General features: G+C 49.0%; 1 protein-coding gene across 1 annotated transcript in view; it reads right to left on the bottom strand.

Moving 5' to 3' along the window:
* LOC119389333 (pre-mRNA-processing-splicing factor 8) overlaps window positions 1–20,549 on the bottom strand; it is a 619,528-nt gene that overhangs the window by 204,252 nt on the left and 394,727 nt on the right. The window contains exon 19 of the mRNA XM_037656539.1: window positions 14,414–14,624. Within this exon, the coding sequence (XP_037512467.1) occupies window positions 14,414–14,624 (211 nt within the window). The remainder of the gene's footprint in view (window positions 1–14,413; window positions 14,625–20,549) is intronic.

Raw genomic sequence — 20,549 nt, 5'->3', positions numbered from 1 at the left:
CAACGTTCTGGTCAGACTTCAGGATGCTGGTCTCAAGCTCAAGCGGGAAAAGTGCGTGTTCATGGTTCCCAGTGTAGAATACCTGGGACACGTCATCTCCCAGGCCGGGCTGACTCCGGCCCCCCGCAAAGTTGAGGCTGTTCTGAAGGCGCCGAAGCCCCGAAACAAGAAAGAGCTGCAAAGCTACCTCGGTCTCATCAATTTCTACAGAAGGTTCCTGCCCAACCTGTCTGCGCATCTACAGCCACTGCACATTCTGCTTCGAGATGGCCAGCATTGGGCGTGGAAGAAGGAGCAGGACGTGGCCTTTGAGCACAGTAAACAGCTAATCACCAAGGCACCAGTGCTGGTGCACTTCGATCCAGCCAAGCCTGTTGTCCTTACTGTAGATGCATCACCATACGGTGTAGGAGCCGTCCTAGAGCACAGAGACAAGGATGGCCAAGAACACCCGGTGTCGTTTGCTTCTCGTCGTCTTCACACAGCAGAGCAGCGTTACAGCCAGCTGGACAAGGAAGGCCTCGCCCTCATGTTTGGCGTCGAGCATTTTCACCAGTACCTGTGGGGCCGAAAGTTTGAGGCAGTCACGGACCACAAACCACTGCTGGGGCTACTGGGGCCAGACAAGGCGGTCCCCGTGCAGGCATCACCTCGAGTGGTACGATGGGCCTTGAAGCTGGCGGCCTACAGCTACCAGTTGGTGTACCGTCCGGGAAAAGACCTGGGGCCTGCTGATCCCCTGAGCCGGTTGCCGCTGCCAGAGGTGCCTGCTGCTGTTCCAGAGCCAGCTGAAGTGTTCATGCTGGAGCATGCGTACCCAGAGGTACTCTCCAGGTCTGCTGTGTCGCAGGCGACCAGTCGGGACCCGGTCCTGTCCCAGGTGGTGAAGGCAGTATCCCGAGGGGAGGAGTTGGTGCAGCAGCCCTACAGCCACAAGGCCGCTGAGCTGAGCCTGGAGCAGGGCTGCCTACTTTGGGGTTCCAGGGTGGTGATCCCACAAAGTCTCCGGTCCAGGGTCCCGCAGTTGCTGCACGCGGGGCATCCTGGCGTGGAAAAGACAAAGATGGTGGCCCGGTCCCACGTTTGGTGGCCTGGACTGGACCAGGACATCGCTCACATGGTGCAGAGCTGCCAAGTCTCCCAGGAACATCAACGGGCCTCGCGTCATGTGGAGATCACCCCATGGCCATTCCCACAGAGGCCCTGGTTCCGCCTTCACGTGGATTTTGGGGGCCCCTTCAAAGGCCACTACTTCCTGGTGGTGGTCGACGCATTTTCAAAGTGGGTGGAAGTTCTGCCTGTCACCACTCCGTCAGCAGGTGCGACCATTGCAGCACTGCGGCAGGTCTTTGCAGCCCAGGGGCTGCCGGACATCATAGTCTCCGATAATGGGCCCGCTTTCGCCAGCGCAGAGTATCTGGCCTGGCTGACAAAGAACGGAATCCGCCGAATGATGGTTCCTCCGTACCACCCTGCTTCAAACGGTGCAGCTGAGCTGGTGGTGCAGACTATTAAGGGCAAACTTAAGAAGGGCCAGGCTGGGGATTTCCGTACGCAGGTCGCCCGCATACTCTTCCAGTACCGGACTACACCTCATGATGTCACCGGCCGTGCCCCCTGTGAGCTTCTGCTGGGACGGATGGTGAAGACACCGTTGGACATTCTGCATCCAGACCTCCGGTCCACGGCGCTCCTCAAACAGCTGAAGCAGAAGCTGGCTGCTGACAAAGGGTGCCGTCCTGGGCCGTTGCCGGAGCCTGGAGTGCCAGTATTCGCCAGGAATTTCCGTTCTGGCCCACCTTGGTCTCCTGGACAAGTGGTCTCGCCTGCAAGCTCCTCCTCTCTGCTCGTACGAATGCAGGATGGAACCACATGGCACCGGCATGCTGACCATGTGAGGGCTAACCACGGGACCTGGCGTGCATCCACGGCAGCACCAGTTGCGGCCAGTGAGACAACCATTTCGCAAGGGACAGGCGCCTCCAGTTGTGCGCCACTAGTTGGGCCACTGGCAAGTTCAGTGCCATCTCTGCCAACCACGGCAGAGTCTCAGGAGGAATCAAGCGCGGCTCAGGCAGCACCTGGTGCTACCGCACCTAGTCCCTCAACACCTGTCCCCAGGCGGAGCAATCATCGACGAAGGGCACCAGACCGCTTTTCGCCTACTTAAATCAACGTCGAACCAGCTGGGACTTGTATTTTTTGATTTTGTGTACAATAACTGGGGGTGAGGGGTGTAACGAGCGTGTGGCGCCCTGCCTAGCCTAGTTTCATTACCTCGCCAGGTTCAGCAGGCAACCTTGGTCGTGCGTGAAGAATAAACACTGACGAGCGCGGCTCGGCAGTCAGTAGCTGTTACCCCGCCATGCATTTGGGTCGTCCTTGTAGAGCGCGGGCGCCACAGCCCCCCCCCCCTCGTCCACGGTCCCCGGGGCAGATCGTGACACCGACCTTCAGCTGTCCACCGAGTTCCTAGCTGTTTCGTGCCGCGCTTTTCGTCGAGCGGATTCGCCATTTACAGCGATAGCACCGACTTCTCCTTCGTCTTCGTCCGCGCCATCGAAGGGCACAAAGCCCCCTTGTAGGCTCACGATGGAGAAGAAAGCCGCCATCATTAAACAAGTCCAAAGTGGCCGGTCGCAGACAGAGGTGGGGAGGGAGTTCGCAATTTCGAAGCAAACTGTATCGGACTTCATCAAAAACAAGGCGAAGATCTTGGAAGTGGCTGCGAAATCAACCAGGGCTGGAAAGAAGAATGCGAGTCACGGTGTTTACCCGCAGCTCGAGGAAGCGCTCCTCGTGTGGCTCAGTGCCATGATCGCTAAGAAAATCCCGGTGTCAGGCAACATCCTGAAGTAGAAGGCGGAGGTTTTCGCGCTTCAGATGAACGTGAAGGACTTCAAGTTCAGCGATGGATGGCTTCGCAATTTCAAGAGCTGCAATGACTTGAAGTTCAAGAAGATGTGCGGAGAAAGCGGCACCGTCGACGATTCCGTTGTCGCCGAATATCGGGATGGAAAGCTGCAGTCCTTGCTTCAGCAGTTTCCACCAAATGATATTTTCAACTGCGACGAAACTGGACTGTTTTACAAGCTGCTGCCAGAGAAAACGCTTGCATTTGCTGGTGACCCCTGCCACGGCGGCAAGCACAGCAAGGAGCGGCTCACTGTCCTCGTTGGCAGCAACATGTCAGGCAGCGAGAAGCTTCCGTTACTTGTAATAGGCAAGTCGAAGCATCCAAGATGTTTCAAGGGGGCAGTAACTCTGCCTGTTCTCTATGAAGCTAACAAGAAGGCGTGGGTAACGCAGCAGCAATTCGAAGCGTACGTGCGCAAGCTGGACAGAACGTTCGAGCAGCAAAATCGAAGAGTTCTGTTGTTTGTGGATAACTGCGCTGCGCATGGCCACATCAAGGACCTAAAGGCTGTACAGATTGAATTTCTGCCGCCGAACACCACAGCAATCCTGCAGCCGATGGACCAAGGCGTGATTCGTAACTTGAAGCATCATTACAAATCACGCGTGCTCAGCCGCATGGTGCTCTGCTCCGACAGCGGGAAAAGCTACGCTGTTGACCTCAGGTCTGCAGTCGGCATGCTAGCGGAATCATGGAAGGCGCTTACGCAAGAGACTCTGCGGAACTGTTTTCGCCACGCGGGCTTCACACTCCACGCCGAGACGGCCGTCTTGCCTTAAGTGGACAGCATGTGTGACGAACTGCCATCCGCGGACGTTGCCTTCGACGATCTGCGCGCTGCCGGCGTGTCGATTCCAGACGGGATAACCTTTGAGGGCTTCGCCGACGCTGACAAAGACCTCAAGCTATGTGCGGAGTTGACGGATGATGAAATCATTCGTCAAGTTACGGAGGATTCCGACGACTCCGACACCGAGAACGAAGAGCCAGCTCCTACACAGCCAACAAGCTCGGAGTTGACGCGAGCACTGATGACACTGTCATCGGTGTACAGCGGCAACATGACGTTGAATGAAATTGAGGCAGACATGATCGCGGGCAAGCAGAACGCCGTGCAAAAGAAAATAAGCGACTTCTTTGCGCCCAAGTGCTGACCTATGAGGTAGCGCCGGCCACATCGTATTTTTTTGTTTTTTTTTTTTAAATATATAAACGGCTCTTTTCAGAGCCACCTAAACGATGCATTGGCTGAATTGCAATGGGAATCTTGCACTCCGGCCGTGACCCTCTCCGTCAGCGAAAAATACCTACCAAAATGTGCGTTTTCACGTGCATTCGTTTTTCCGGACTGCCCGATTTTCCGGACGTTTTCGCGGTCCCTTGAGGGTCCGGGAAATCGGACGTCGACTGTATTTTCATTTTGGAGCACTTTGGAGAAGCAAAAATTGCCATCTGGATCACTTTGGAGCAGGTAATTTTGCATCTGGGAGCACTCTGGAGCAGCTAATTTCACATCCTGTAGTACACTGAAGCAGGAAGTTGCATTTACATTCAGGCACCTGAACAATTATGATGGGGCTCTTATGAAGTGCAAGAAATATTTTGTTTCATTGCAAATTTCAAGGAAAAAATCATCTCAGGAGCACTCCACATTTCACTCAATAATGCAGAAATAAGGGCTTCATGCAGATGAGTGTTCTGGAATAACCTATTCAGAGATTATTTTCAACACCAGCAAATAAACAGAATACTGGATCAATAAAATTGTACTTTAGAAAATAACACTGTAAATATATCTACGTGGTTATCAGGAGGCATGGTAGACAAACGCCGTTACGTACAACAGTGCCTCAATGCTAAAGAGTCACACTGTACCTAAGACGACTCCAAGGCTTTGAAAAAGCTAAGTACTGTTTCTTCTCGATCGATTGTATTGCTGGCGGCAACATGATGTCACTTATCTAGCCTCAAAAAGCCAACCTCCTCCAACTCCCTCTTCCCTCTTTCCGAGGCCTCTCTGTGCTGTAGCAAGGGCATTCTTGCAGTACTTCCAGACTGCCATTTGCACATGAGCCGGGTTGCCCGGAAGATGGCGATACGCTTCAGGTCGAGCTTCCACGAAAGTATCTGAAGTGCATTCAACGGGGCACAACATCATTTAGCGTTTTCTATTTACAGCGTACAGTCGCTGACAGTTTATTCGGACATTCTCGTGGCACCGCCACTCGTCCCATCCGCCCGAAAATTCAGATGCCCCACAGTGCGCCGTTTGATTTTTGGGACTCCGACCAACAGATCGAGTACGGCAGCGTATGCCATGACACACAGTCAGCGATGTTTACAATATGTTTGCTAGGTTGCCAGCACCGAAATGTGCAACTGGCTATGGATGGATGTCGTGCCAGTGTCAAAATTCACGCAAAAAAAAAAACTGCAAATATCGAAGGCTATGTTTGTTGGCTACACGTAACGGTTGCCTTTTAGCTTTAGCCAGCCAGGTATCCACTGAATCTCTACCGCGGCCAAGCCAAGCCATGCTCGGAGTTGCCTCGCTGTGGCGTTTCGTTTGAGGATTCGAGGGTTAGTGGGTTGCGTGTTAGGGTCGTTGTCAGTTACTTCTGCGGCTAGGCCTGTGGTGTGATCTTGTACGCGTTCCAAAATAAGCACGGAGGCATGGCGTTACATCCAGCCGCACGCGATTGGTCAATGCAGGGTTGTGACAGCTGTCGGGGCTGACATTGGCTATTCGTGTGCGGCTGGATGCAACGCCACGCCTCCGTGCTTATTTGGGATGCATACAAGATCGCACCACTGATTTGCATATTGCACTTTGTGTCTCGCTCTCCTGTGTGTTCCTCAGCGTGCAAGCTGCTGAAATGGCTCCGACGCCACCCGTTCCATCTGCGCTGTCGGGACTAATGAAAAAACGTGGCCAGCGCGGCAACTACAAGACGCTGACGATAGCAAAGAAAGCTGCGATTGTTCATCAGGTGGAAGGCGCCCAACCTCAGTCTGAAGTTGCTTGGGAGTTTTTGATTTTTAAGCAAACCGTCTCGGACTACCTGAAGCAGAAGGAGAAGATTCTGGAGGCTGCAGAAAAAGCGTCTGCAGGAACGCAAAAAAATTTCCATGACGGCAGCCACTCGAAGCTTGAAGAGGTGCTGAACATGTGGTTGAGTGCCACGGTAGCTAGGAAAATACCTGTGTCTGGCGATCTGCTAAGACAGAAAGCAGAGACACTCGCCCTGCGCATGAGTATTACCGGCTGCAAATTTAGTGATGGCTGGTTACGTAACTTTAAGAAAAGGTACGACCTGGCCTTTAAACGAATGTGTGGCGAGAGTGGTTCAGTTGACCAAATCCTCGTGACTAACTACCGCGCCGACAAGCTATGTGCACTGCTGCACCAGTACGCACCAGAAGACGTCTTCAGTTGTGAAGAGACTGGCCTCTTCTACAAAATGCTGCCCGACAAGACGCTTGCTTTGTCTGGCGAACCCTGTCACTGGGGGAAGCATAGCAAAGAGCGACTGACAATTGTTGTGTAAGGCAACATGACGGGGACGGAGAAACTTTTTTCATCATCGGAAAATCAAAACGTCCGAGATGTTTCAAAGGCATCAAATCGTTCCGTCTGGTATGAAGCGAATACCAAGGCGTGGATCACGCAAGACCTTTTCAAACAGTACCTTCGAAAGCTTGACCAGCGGTACGAACAACAAAACCACAAGGTACTGATGTTCATTGACAACTGCGGTGCCCACGGGCACATCAGCAACCTAAAAGTAGTCACCGTGGAGTTTTTGCTGCCAAACACGACAAGTGTGTTGCAGCCCATGGTCCACGCCGTGATTAAAAACTTGAAAGTGAATTACCGGTCGCGCCTCCTGAATCGTGTGCTTTTATGCGTCAACAGTGGGAAGAGTAAGTCGTGGATGTGCTGTTGGCCATCAGCATCTTGTCCAATGCCTGGAAGGCAGTGACTCAAGAAACAATCTGCAACTGCTTCCGCCACGCAGGATTTGTTAACACTGACAGTGAGAATGAGGGCAGTGCCACAGCCCTGGACCCCGCAGTTGAGAGTCCGCCTACCACAGCAGCGGATATTTTGGACGACCTCCATGCTAGTGGTGCTGATATGGGGGTGGTTACATTAGAGGAGTTAGCAAACTTTGACAGTGCCGTCCTGCCATGCGCAGAGTTGGACGATGATGAGATCGTTTGTCAGGTCCTCGAGCCGGTGCAGGTGGACAGCGACTCCGATGATGACGCGCCGCTACAGTGAACTAGAATATCTTTGTAGTGGCAAAAGCGAGGAGCTTCTAGTGAGGCTCAAAAGGCTGCCGCCGCCGGTGGCGCTGCAGCAGCTACCGCGAGGTGCTGCTGCGGGGAAACGGGTATTGCGTGGTACAACGCCGCAAACTTTTCTTTTTTCTACTGTTCCATGCCTTGTGAAACTTGTGAGTTTCAGCACTGCTGAAGGCTTTTTATTTTGTTTTTCTCAGCAAAGTGAACTACAGGAGTAATTTACCGGTCAGTTGTGGTTGGTTGGTTGCAAAACTTTATTGAGGTCCTGCAAGGCGCGCGTCAGCGTGGTTCACTTTAAAACAATATTTTCACATGATTTTTCCCCGTTACTTGCGCAAAAGAAACCATGTACAAATCACGCACTTTATTTATGAAGAAAATAGTACTTATGAAAGAACATGCTGTTGCGAATAGCCACAAAGTGTGTGATGATTTGACAAATCAAATAATTTTAACGCGATAGCGTTAAAGAGCTCGTTTCGCAGAAACTCCGATGTCAGCGGCGCCGCTTTTGGCCGCGTGAGCGAAAATTCGAGGCAGATGAAAATAAAGAAAAGAGCCAGAGGGCGTTCGCACTTTGGCTTTCCTTGCGGCACAGTTTAAGTCTCTTTAGCGTGCGTTTCATCTTTTCAGTCAGGTTCTGAGCAATGTCTTCATAAGTGTCTCTACTCATTGCACCTGCACAAAGCATACAATGCAAAGTCCATTGAAAAATATTTCTTGCTTCAAGAAGGGAACTAATTTTTCCGTACTTCTTCTCTCTACCATTAAAATAGCAGCTTGCCATGATGTCACTGTGCTGATCTAAGGTGAAGCTCATCACTTTCTCATGGAGAATACCAAATGGCTCCTTTCTTGTGCATGTCATGGCAAACAACAGGACATCCAGGTTTGGTGTAATAAGCTTCGTCCACAGCCTTGGAACATATAGTGAGTCGGCCAGGGCCTGCAGATCACCTGGTACGAGAGAATTCACTTCGTCGTTTTCGAAGGCCCTCGCGTTCGGGTCGAAATTTTGGTCTTCGGCCAAGCTCGCTTTCTGCTCATCGCGGCGAGACAACCATACTTTTTCGGCCAATTCAGACGAGGGAACACAGCGACGCTTTCTCTACGGTCTTGGCTTGACAAGTACTTTTGAAAGGTATGCAGGTAGGTCGGGTAAGAGCGTTGGCACCGCACCTGCTGCAAGAGCATGCCCTCCCCAGGGGATTTGCACTTCGTTACCGCCGATAACATGTACGTAATCACGAATAACAAAATGCTCAGCAAAGTGCTTTCCGCGCACCGCAGACGTCTCGGCTTGAGGTTTGTCCTTCCGTTTGAGGTTGCGCTCCCAATCCTTCTGGCGGTCTTCCTCTTTTGGCACCGAAAACAACGAAATCTTTCGTCCGTTTTCTATGCGATGGCCGGGGTAGCCTGTACAGCAACCCGGAGCGAAGCAATGCGTGTCCGGCTTTCTCTACTTATCCAATAGTATAAAGGGAGCTTCATTGACTCTGAGTGCACAAACTATGATAAAAAAAAAAAAGAATCACCGCAACGCAAATATGCACTCACAGCGGCCACTCGCGGGTCGAGTTGCGCCAAGCAGACCTTTGCACGTGTTGCGTCCCATTTTCTCCTCGGGCTATAGACTGCAGCGCCACACGCGGCCAGCAACTTTTTTGACCACAGCGGCTCCCAAGGGTGCCCGCTTCGCTCTTGCCACTACACACCTTCTAGAACACTGTAGCGCCGCCCACACCACAGCTATCAAATGTGGATTTGGCGCAGGCCATAACAGTGCTGTTGTCGGCATACAGCGATGGCCAAACACTGGCCGAGATACAGGCACACTTGTTTGCACAAAGCGTGCATGTGTGCAGACGCGCATAGACAAGTTTTTCCGGCCACTGGGCCAATAAAAGTGCTTTTTTTTTCGGGCGAATCCTTTCTTTTTCGGACTCTCGATTGTTCCAACTTTTCGGCGTTTCCTGCCGTGTCCGAATAAACGGTCGGCGACTGTACATGGCTAGAGCATTCTGTTTGCACGCCGAAAACCCCATAACGCCCTCTAGGGACCAGTGCAAAAAAAAACCCTGCTGCCGTTCGCAAGTCTGCTGCCTCCGCGTCGTGCGAGAACGCTTTAACGTGCGCGCCGTTTTGTAGAAACGAAAGTAGATCGCTGTTGTTGAGCGGCACGGGCACCGAGAAACGTCGATGCATTGACAGCGAGCGTATACTGCATGTTTGACTAGGTGACAACTCAAGTGTGCCGAGCATCGTCGTGCAGGGCCGCGAGGGCATCGCGGAGACGTAGAGTGCGCGTTGCTTGCAAAATGCTTGTTTTCGCCACGTTGAACGAACAGGCTACTCGCCACACCCATGCACGGTCCGGAGTGAAGCAAGCGGCCGGCCCGGCAGTGACTCCGCCAGCCAAGTAGGCGACACGCTGCACGCAATTAGCCAGGGATGATCGGCTCCACATGGCAGTACCGCGGTTCGGTGAAATGGTGTCAGTTCATTTCAATTAAGAAATAAAAATATAAATCCATCTCTCAGGAAAAAAACAGGGTTGGTTTGAGTCAGTGCGACGAACAATCTTTACCTCAGTGGAGTCAACTCATTTCATATTCTGGACAGTTGTCGGTCCCTTTAAAGGCGAGTCCATATACAACGAACTACTGATATAGCGACCACTTTTCGCGATACTTTCGAGTTCGTTATAAGCGGGTTCGACTGTACCACGCATGACCACCCAAAAAATGCACTGCCGGGTGCGATTTCGCTTCTCCTACTCGGTAGGCTGTGTGTTCTGGCAATACTGTCACATCTCGAAAACTTCCATTGGACTGAATTATCCTTGTTTACCATGTGCCAACACGACTTTGCCCATGTGGCAAGACAAAGCACTGGACGTGAGTAGAAATGGGGAACAAATGAATTTCCAGATTTTATGGTTACCCGTACAACCGGAAGAAATGGTCAAAAACTGAGAGTCTCTCGGGTAATCCGGGAGACTTGGTAGGTATGCCAGCAGAACCATTTGCTCTCCATTCAGTTCGACAAAACTGCAACATCAAAACCATCGCAAGTTAGGAAAAAAAGTCGCAGTTTGGCTACGAGGGTGAAGCAATGAATGCGATAGCATCAAACTATAGAATGTTGTACAAAAAAAGGCTAGCAGCTCACTCTTTAGGAAATGCGGCTGCTGCAGCAAGCGATAATAATAATTCTCGGGGTTTCATGTCCGAAAACCATGATATGATTATGAAGGACACCATAATGGAGGGCTCTGGATATTCTGACCACCTGGGGTTTCCACCTAGGCTACACAGGCATCTAGCATTTCACCTCCACAGAAATGTAGCCGCAGCGGCCAGCATTCGGTCCCGTGACCTTCAGGTCAGAAGTTGAACACCATAACCATTAGACCACAACTCTGGGTACTGAGTTAACTGAATGCCGAATTACTGGAAGTGCCCAGAAAACAACGAACAAATGTCTACTACATGGACGCACTTTTGCCCTTCGCAGTTCGAAACCTCTACCCACCTTCCATCCATTCAGGTCTGAAACAAAAGAAGTCAATGCTGAACTACAAGAAGTTTGCTTACTCATTTAGAGATGGCGCATAATGCAATGAGAATAAGCACGCGTGATTCAACTACAAGAGAACTTGTCGAGCAGTGCCGGATCACGGATCACTGCAGCCGAGTTCCCAACGGATCGAAAATTAAAGGGACTGTCTACCACTCGGAAAATTTTTTCTGATTCTGGTGAAAATGAGAAGATCATTCGTCACATCGGCGGCAACAAGCATGCTTTTCCCCATAAGAAAAGGAATTACATTTTTAATTTGATGTTGAAAATCGTGAAAGAATGACCGCTAGCATCACCCAACGATGATGTGGTTCAATTTACCGATAGGACAAGAAATCCTCGCATGTAGACTCATTTTGCTTAAAAACAAACATGTATAACTTGAAATTGTATTTTACGCACTTGAGGCACCTTTCGGGTACGTCGGAGAGCAATTTTTTGCTTTTTTTTTTCTCGCGCATCCAAAAAGGCGCAGGGTGGCGCTGCTTGCAGCGCCGTCTTTGATTTCGTAAGCTTCTCATGTGCTATGCCATGCGGCTCTCCGCAATGGTCGTACTGTGCCGCTGTATTGTTGTTAGGATGTCTCACATGTGCTGCGCTGTGAAGGCGCGCATTTGTCTCTTTTTGACGAATCGACTTGGCTTGGATTGCGGCAGCAGTGCTAAACTAAACGCATAGACTGCGATTACAGCAAAACAAGTGTTCTGTAATCGTATAATAAGGCCTCATTTAACCACTAGCGCACTGAAAGCGGCTGTTACATTCATTACAATAGTGGTCAGCGAAAATAAAGCAATGCTACAGAAATCACATATGCTTTCGGTTTTAATTTTTACCAGCGCTACAACCGTCATTGCGTCGACCAACCAGTGTTATGGGCATGTTTCGCCTCAATGGAAGAAGACCAAACATAGATCGAAAAATTCTGTTTTAAAATTTTCTACTCACTTTCCAGAGAAACCGCTGCAAGGTTGGACACTTCAGACGGTACGCTTTCTATTACGGTACAAGACAGAAAAGCGATGAAGGACGGAAGACAGTCCCTATAAGAATTACGATCTGATGTCAGGCCCCTCCCGACATCGAATCACAATTCTTAATTTGCGATGCGTTGTTAATTCCTCAATGAATATGCAAATCACGTTCTTATTTTACATAAGAGCATTGTAAAAGGCACAATTCTCATCTCACGACATCCTTCGGAATGCAACAGCGACAGAAGATACCCGTGCCGCAATTGTAAACGTGATCTTTGTGCCCCACTCCCCCCTCCCCTTGTTTCTTCTTGTACCATCACCACCAGCACCATCATGTGCATTTGACGATGTTTTTCGCCAGCAACAGACCATTCGACCATTAAGGTAGCCAGAGAGTTTGATGCTAGCATGCGGACCACAGCAGAGTCATTCATCTTGTACAGCTACCAAGTTTGTTTTGTCACATTGTGCACCGAGACAAAACAAAGCTACTGAACACCACACCCGCCATGGTAGTAACTGTGGTCATGAACTGCTTGGGTGCTGCCTCGATCATAGGAACATACCTTCAGAACTGCATCATTTGCTATCTATGATGATGGCAACCGCAGTTTTGTCTTTGCCTCGATCACAGGAACATACCTTCAGAACAGCATCATCTGCTATCTATGATCGCTGCAACCACAGTTTTGTCTGTAGCGGATGCATAACACAAAATATCACTCTTATACTCGGTGGGTGGTACTTTCGGAGTTTGATGGTCACCCATGACCGTGTAGACATGATCGCGATTTTGTTGACAGTGGTTGCAGCAGAATGTAGATAAAAAGGACATGAACCACCCCTCGATCTTGGTGAGAAAACACATCCTGCAGATAGGAGACACCAGTATGAATATCTCAGCCAAACCTTGCAGTCGTGCAAGGCAAGAAGAGTTTACAAGTGTAATGCGAAGTCATTTTTACATATAGAAGCCCATGCTCACTCTCTTCTGAGCTGTCGGTGCCTGCCTCCACTCAGTTGGTGCCAGTGTGCACTGAGGATGCCACCCGCATAGGTGGCGAAACGTCTATGTAATTTTGTTATATTTTTGTTGCGTTAAGTCGGAGTAAATATTTTAGAATAATGCTGTTTGACACTGAAACAGCAGATAGCACGCTATTGGCCAATAGCTGACAATCATGAAAAGCGGCATTATGATCAGATGCACTTTTTGCCATGGGATGCTGTCACGTGCCGGCACCATGCTCAATAGTCTGCTAACATACACAATCAGTCACACTCACGCACAGGAATCAGAGCAGGAGAGACTGTGGGGTCTGAAGAGATGAGCCGCTCTCGGCGCACACGAAGACAGTCACGCGGTCGTGCAACAACACGTGTACATTTATTAAACACTTTTTTACATATGCTGAATCTGATACACAACTATTAACACGCTAAGTAAGCTTACACAATGACAATGCAATACACAGAAAACATGACAAACACAAGACAACATAAGACATACAACGCACCGCGAATGCGATGTCGCCGGCTCACCACGAGGGGCCCACGGGAAACGAGCTGTGGTATCGACCCCCACGGACCCACCACAGGAGACGTCCATCCACGCACGCCGCCAAACCCCAAAGCTCGCTGCTGTTTTCTGCCCGCCGGCCTAGCTTTTCCCACTGCCGGCGTCACCGCGCTAACCCTAACCCACGCGAGCACAGTACCACTCCTCGCTCGGCAGCCGTTTAACCCAACTGTGGCCTATCCGCGAGATGCGCATGCGCCATGAGGCACAAAAGGCTTTACAGGGGGGTGAGAGCACCCCCACAAGACCGATCCCATTTCATCACGTGTGCTCATGATACATGCTGATGCATCTTCTGTCCCCTGTGCAACCCATCCTTGTGTAGCTTCCAGCGCGCTCGTTGTCACGAGAGAAAGCGCTTAAAGCGCATGACAAACCCCTGTGGATCTGTTCATTCTTGACAGATTCGAGAAATTTCTGCTGCAATTTATTAGTGAGACAATGAACTCAGACACTAAGGTCATTCAATGATTACTTAGAAAACTGATTCATGACCCCTGTAAGCTGGGACTGAGTGTGCACTGGCCGCACGTATGGCCTCAGAACGTCGTGGTAGTCATCCATGATCGCAGGACTTAGTTACAACAAGCAGTAGTTCTGTTTTGTGTGATATTTTAGTAACATGGTGGGAGTTCTTGAAGAATGGTTCTATCGCAGCTTGCAAGCCTGAAAACCCATGGGGCTACAACGTGGTAAGTGGACAATCGGTCGCCGAGCATTTCAATGGCGAAAAATTTATCGGTATGCGGTGGTAGCAGAAAGTGTGCCTCAGATGAAGACATGGGTCTTGCGATGCAGTCGCAGTGCTCTCGAAGTCACAAGCCAATGAGAAATCGTCTAGTTGACATGGAGGTTTCGTGGCTGTTCCAAGCAAGCACCTTTGCCTTACGTGGTAGGATTTGCGAAAACTTCTTTGAAACAGAAGTGCCCAGAAAAATTATTCATTGTGACGATATGTTTTTCGCACTGCCTTATGGGCGGCTGATGGGTAATAGAAAAATTTTCGTTGTGGCAGTGTTCGTTAAAGTGGGATTCAACTTAGAAGCTTACCTCATTCTGCAGGTTCCAGACACCATCCTTGTGGCTGAACTCCTCATGGGTCATGCGGCACTTGGGCAAGATTCGGCACTCGAAGCCACCCATGTTGAACAGCAAGTTGGGATTGTCCTTGCTATACACAGACACAAAGCTGCTCTCCCACTGGACTGTCGTCACTGACCGTGGCAGTCGGTTTTTGATGTCCCAAAACACTGCACGACCCCTGCACGACAGCATGGGACACTTTGGACTAAGAGAGCAATGCTAACATTGCAGCGATATCATGGAGGACATTGTGCATAACCTCTGTGTCAGAATTTTTTTGCCTCGAAGTTGCAATCATGTTTATGAAAAGCCACACAAAGCACACACAAGCCTATGGGCACCCTTAGCCTAATGATGGCCGAACCCCACAAGGCAGTTTTCCAATGAAAAACCAACGTTGAAAACACAGCTGTTCAACACCAATACACACAGGGCTTGATATTTCAGTGGCAGCCGCCCACCTGCCTGAAGCGCTGTACGCAGGCAATCTATGCAGACAAAAATACATACTGTAGAATGCCGAGCAAGCACTTAGAAATCGGGCTGCTCAGCAACATTGCATGGAATTTAGAGGGGTATAGACATCTTTTTTTTGAAGGCAAGTTTACTCTGCCATACAAATCTCCTCTATAAATAGGCGGCTCTGAGCAAGTGTGAAGCTCAGCAAGTGATGGTCAGATATTTTATTTTGATATTAAAGTAAATTTTCCCCCGGCACACCTACTTACACTGGCACTAGTTTGACGTCGGGCTACAGTACTAATTCTGGTGGCCCTACGCAGCAGTCAGGCTGGTTGTGATGACGTCGGTTATCAAAACTTCCAATATGGCCACTTGTGCGTCACCAATAGAGCCACGGTGCGGTGCGGCCGTGGAAACTTCACGATATCTTGCGCGAGCACATGACCCAAAGCTCACACCGTGCTGCGAGGTCAGGATACAGCAGGAACTGAAACTAGCTTTTAAAAACATACTGTAACTACTTTTTTCAGGGTGCACTCATGCTTAGCAGTGCACTTTCTAGGCTCTTGAGGGCTCGACCTTGCATTTGACGCAAGAAAACGAGAAATGAAAATTTGTGTGTTAGCACCCCTTTAAGCAGACCAGTGTAGCATGGAAGCGATGCACAATCGGGGTGCGAAGGGAGGGGGCTTTTCTGGATAGGCATGGAAGTTTGAAATTAGTGACACTGGTGGGGGCACTTGCTTGGGATTTTATATTAGTGTGAAAATTTCGGCTAGAAATAGTAAATATTAAGACAAATAGTTTTCTAACCATTGTTTCCCCTTAAATCACTCAATCCATTGACCAAACCCAACAGCCACACATAAAAAAGTGCAGTGATGCTACTGGCATAGGCTGCTTTGGAGCAGCTTTTGGAGCAGGCATTCAGGCATACTGCATTCATGACAGACGACCGATAAAAGCACAATGTGCTGCACACAATTCAAACATTATAAAAGTGTAAAAGAACACTTAATTATAAATACCAGCCATGGCTAACCTGACCGTGTTTAGTAGACAAAGCCAATGATGAAATAAAGAAGCATAGCGCCTTATCATAAAATCACTGAAGATGACATGATTATCACAAATGAGCCTGTATATACTTGCACATAAAGCATCACAGAAGCCTCTATGATGGTACCTCTGTTACAGAATTTATCATCGATAAAAACACAGCGCCAATTTAAACACGGACCAAAAAACATAACACGAGGACGGGCGCTGAAGACATCACACGAAGACAGCACCCATCCATAAGTGATGTTTCTTGGTCTGTGTTTAAATTAGCACTGTGTTTTGTGGGGGTGCTGTCGGCCCCTGTGGAGTTGTCTGCGCCTAGTGGCGCACGCGCGCCTCGCGGATAGGCCGTCGGCGGCAGTGGCGCTGGGCTCGCGAGCGTTGGGGTTTGCGCGTGAGCGACGGCCGCGCCACCGGAGAGAAGCGGGCGGGCCCGCCGCGGCCGCCGGGCGGGAAAAAGGAAGTCTCTTGGGATTTGGCGGCTGGCGTGGACGGGCGGCTTCCCGCGATGGGGTCCCGCTGGGGGACGATACCGCAGCTCGTTTCCCTCGGGGCGCCTCGTAGTGGTGAGTCGTGCGTCCTCGCGACGCCGCATTCGCGGTTATTGCTTGTCTTATGTTATGGTGTATTTCATGTGTTACGTTGTTGAGTGTGTGTTATGTTATCCAAGTATTCATTGTCCGCGTGTAATTGTTTTAGCGAGTGACTAGATTGTAATAAGATTCGGCCGGCGAGCTCGCCGAATGTAAAAGCAGTGTGTAATAAACTTGAATGTGTTCGTTGAACCGACCGCGTCTGCTGTCTTCCGTGTGCTCTGAGAGCCGGCGATAATGAGAACACCCGATCTCAGATCCCACAGTTTTTATCGATGGATCCGTACCAACAAGCTCACATACAAACACTTCTAAGTAGAGCTGTGCGAATAGCAAAATTTTGGGTGCGAAGCGAATTCGAATAATAAAGATTGAGTGCGAATCGAACCGAATAATTTTCGAATAATTTTCGAATATTTCTCAAACGTTTTTCGAATACTTCGAAGTGAAATTACAGAAAAAAGTTACAGAGAATCCCCAAGTATGTTCTTATGAGATAGCAACATGAAAGTGTTTCTTTTTGCTGGGTTGATGAAGCGCTGGCGGGGTGGTGTTTCATAGTTATCTTACCAAGAATGATGCAATGTAGAGGCCGAATTGCATTTATGTACATGATTTGGTGCAACCAAAGTGTTGCCAACAACACTTTACACGTGATAGGCAAAGATGCCATTTTCTCAGCCTCTCCTGATGTGGCGGACGAGGGTGTGCTCCCTTCAAGTCCAGAGTTCCAAATCTGCCTACGACGTCGATATAAAGAACATCTGAAATTTTGGATGCTAAAAAGCTTCGGCGTCCGATTTTTCCGACTTCCTGCCCAAATTTCAGGTCCAAAACAGCATTAATTGAGCCCTCCCCCCTGCCACATCTTTCATCTCCATGTTGGAACCAGCGTTTTCTTGAGTTCATACATTTGAGATCGTAGCGGAGCTTAAAAGGCAGCTTTGCCGCAATACGGAGGTGTGATGAGGTGAAGCATATTGAAAATCTAGGGACCACTTCCAATCGGAGGTTGACTGTATCTTGGCAAAGTTCGACCGTAATGGAGCTTGAAAGAAGGCAGCTTTGCCGCAATACCCGGGTGTGATGAGGTGAAGCATATTGAAAATCTAGGGACCACTTTCAATCGGCATTGACTGTGTCTTGGTTAAATTCGACCGTAAAGGAGCTTGAAAGGCAGCTTTGCCGCAATACGAGAGTGCAATGAGGTGAAGCATATTAAAAATCTGAAGGGGTCACTTTCAGTCGGACGTTGACCGTGTTTGTTTTTGGGAAGTTTGAATAGTTCGAATAGTAAAATTCCAGTGCAAATCGAATCGCAAACACTATTCGAAAAATATTCGAAATTTCGAATATTCACACACCCCTACTTCTAAGTCATCGTGTTTCATCAATAGCAATAGAAGAAAACACATCTGGAAGAAAACACATCTGGCTTGTTGAGCTCGTCAGCCACACGCTTCTTAAAATACAGCTCGAGACCATCAGAAACTGTATAGGATGCTTTGAATCTTTTGGATCAAAATTGCTTGGCCGTTACATCAGAGTCTGAAAATTTTTGGATACATGGCAATCCCTGTAAAATGCCCAGGAATAAGGAATGCCCTCAAGTGTCATCCCAAGCACAAAAAGAGCCACTGCATTTGCTACGCGATGACCAAGCAGAACGTTTACTGGACTTGTGAATTACAGAGTTGGCTGGGTTGTCTTTAATGGTGGTGTTTTAATATTGTTTATGCTTAAATTTGTTAATGCTAAAATGACGACATAGCGTATTTCTATGCTGACAAAAGTAGTGTTCAAGAAGACTAAGCAGTTTTGCCACGCGTCTGGAGCGGTCGTGAATATGGAGAAAACTAAGATTTGGTCAATGGGAAGACCCTCTAGATCTGCTGGTATTAGTTGGAACAGTGCACCGCGCAGGCACCTTGTGCCTTTGCATCGAATACTGCTTTATTGTTAATTTCGAGGCTCTGACTTACTAATGTTTGAAGTTTGAAAAACAGCACATAGACGAAAACGTGCTCTATTTTCGGAAAGACATAATTCCATTCCCATTCCATTCCGTGCAAAAGGCGCCTAATTCCATTTCCATTGCATTCATCCAAGCGTTGTCCCCATTCCATTTCAGGGTCGCGAAAATGTGGAATTATTCCGGAGTCATTCCAATTCTGGTGGGGCAACTCCGCAACACTGGTGGGAAGGATTAAACAATACACTCTTTGCGCTATTAGCATTGTGTGATGACTGGTTGTTAGTTTACTCTTCTGCCACGCTATATAACATATATTAACAAGATTCCTTGCCCGACATAACGCCTGTATAGAGTATTTTTGCGAAGGAGTTATAATCACCAGCGTGGCACTGTGGTGGAAGACCTGAATACCACGCAGAGGGCGCGGGTTGAAATCCCATCCGATTCTAGAAATTTGTTTCTCATTTAATTATTTTTTATATCACGCGATAGCGGTCACGGACACCAGTGGCGGCGGACAACTATGGCGTGAAAATCAGCTGTTGTGATCTCATAACAGCTTTCGCTGTAACAAACTTCAGCGCCGACAATGCCCTCTCTACGCTGGCCTGCGTGACAGGCACGCAAAAGTCCACTTGCGTTAATATAAACGTCTCTGGTCGCCACTGTTTTTGTTTTTCGCACAATTTCAACATATCTTTGCTTTGGATTTCCTGCCTGAGGTACGCGCTAATCGGTGCCCTGAGATATGCTCACAATGCATGAGCTCTGTTGCTCCGGATTGGGAAGTTTTCTCGTTGAAAAAACAATTGAAACGGAAAAACGATTGAAAAAATTTCGGTTTCACTCCGGAACGAAATAATAGATAAAGTTTCGGTTACGTTTTCGTTCCGGTCGAAAATATCGTTTTTTTTCGTTTTCGGTTTTCGTTCCATTCCGACACCCTGCTGTATGTGTTGCATCATCATTACGTGATGGCGACATCACTACATCTACCATGTGGGAGAGCACGCGCGCCCATTTCCTTTCCTTCACTGGCGGTCGGCTGCTGCTAATGCCGCAAACGGGGCTTCGGTTTCGTACTCAATGGACTCGTTTTGTGAAACGTGCTTTCTAAATATTGTCTTGACGCCATGAAATCAGTGTGACATAAAATTCATTAGTATCACCCGAAAAATGGCAAAATATCAAGTTATCCAGGCTCGTGGCAATACTGCATGTCATTATGTCACCCGCGTCACTACGCGACAGATAGCAGCACAGTGTCATTTTCACGCAGCGGACAGCGCGCTGCCTCCTGGTGTATGGGTTTCGCACAAAAGGAGTTGTTTTCTTTTCGGCCATGTCTGAAAGCATTACTTGGCGAGGTTTGCGAAAGCGCGCATGCGACCGGCGTCCACAAAAGCCATGCGCGCGAAACACGTGACCTCTCCCAACGGCATTGACGCCGGCGCCAACATGTAAAGTGTTGTCGACACCACTTTGGTTGTACCAAATCATGTAAACACAATTCGGCCTCTGCATTTCCTCATTCCTTAATCAGACATCTACGCAACATGACTTAGCAGCACGCCTCCAGCAGTGGCACAGCCAGGAGGGTGGCACACCGGGCTCGGGCCACCCACCTCCCCCCGAAATTTTTGTTAGTCCCATGGAATAGAGCACAAAATGAGTACTCGACCACAGTTACCTGCTTGGACCCCACATCAGACCAAGTACAGCCCCCACATTGAAACTAATTTCTGCCTAAGCCACTGCCCTTCAGTGCTTGTTGACCCAGCCAAAAGAAACGCTTTCATGTTCCTATCTCATAAGAATATGCTTAGGGATCCTCTGCAACTTCTATTCTGTATTTTTACTTTGAAGTACTTGAGAAATATTCGATTCAATAGGCACTCAAACTTTATTATTTGAATTCGCTTCGCACCCAAAATTTTCCTATTTGCACAGCTCTAATTTGAGGGAAGAAGCCTCAAAGCTATGAAGACAAAACTGTGCATAGGCAAAAATC

This window comes from Rhipicephalus sanguineus, chromosome 4, assembly GCF_013339695.2.
Source record: "Rhipicephalus sanguineus isolate Rsan-2018 chromosome 4, BIME_Rsan_1.4, whole genome shotgun sequence".
Taxonomy (NCBI): Eukaryota; Metazoa; Arthropoda; class Arachnida; order Ixodida; family Ixodidae; genus Rhipicephalus; species Rhipicephalus sanguineus.
The sequence above is the reverse complement of the archived record's forward strand: the minus strand, read 5'-3'. Positions and strand labels throughout refer to the sequence as shown.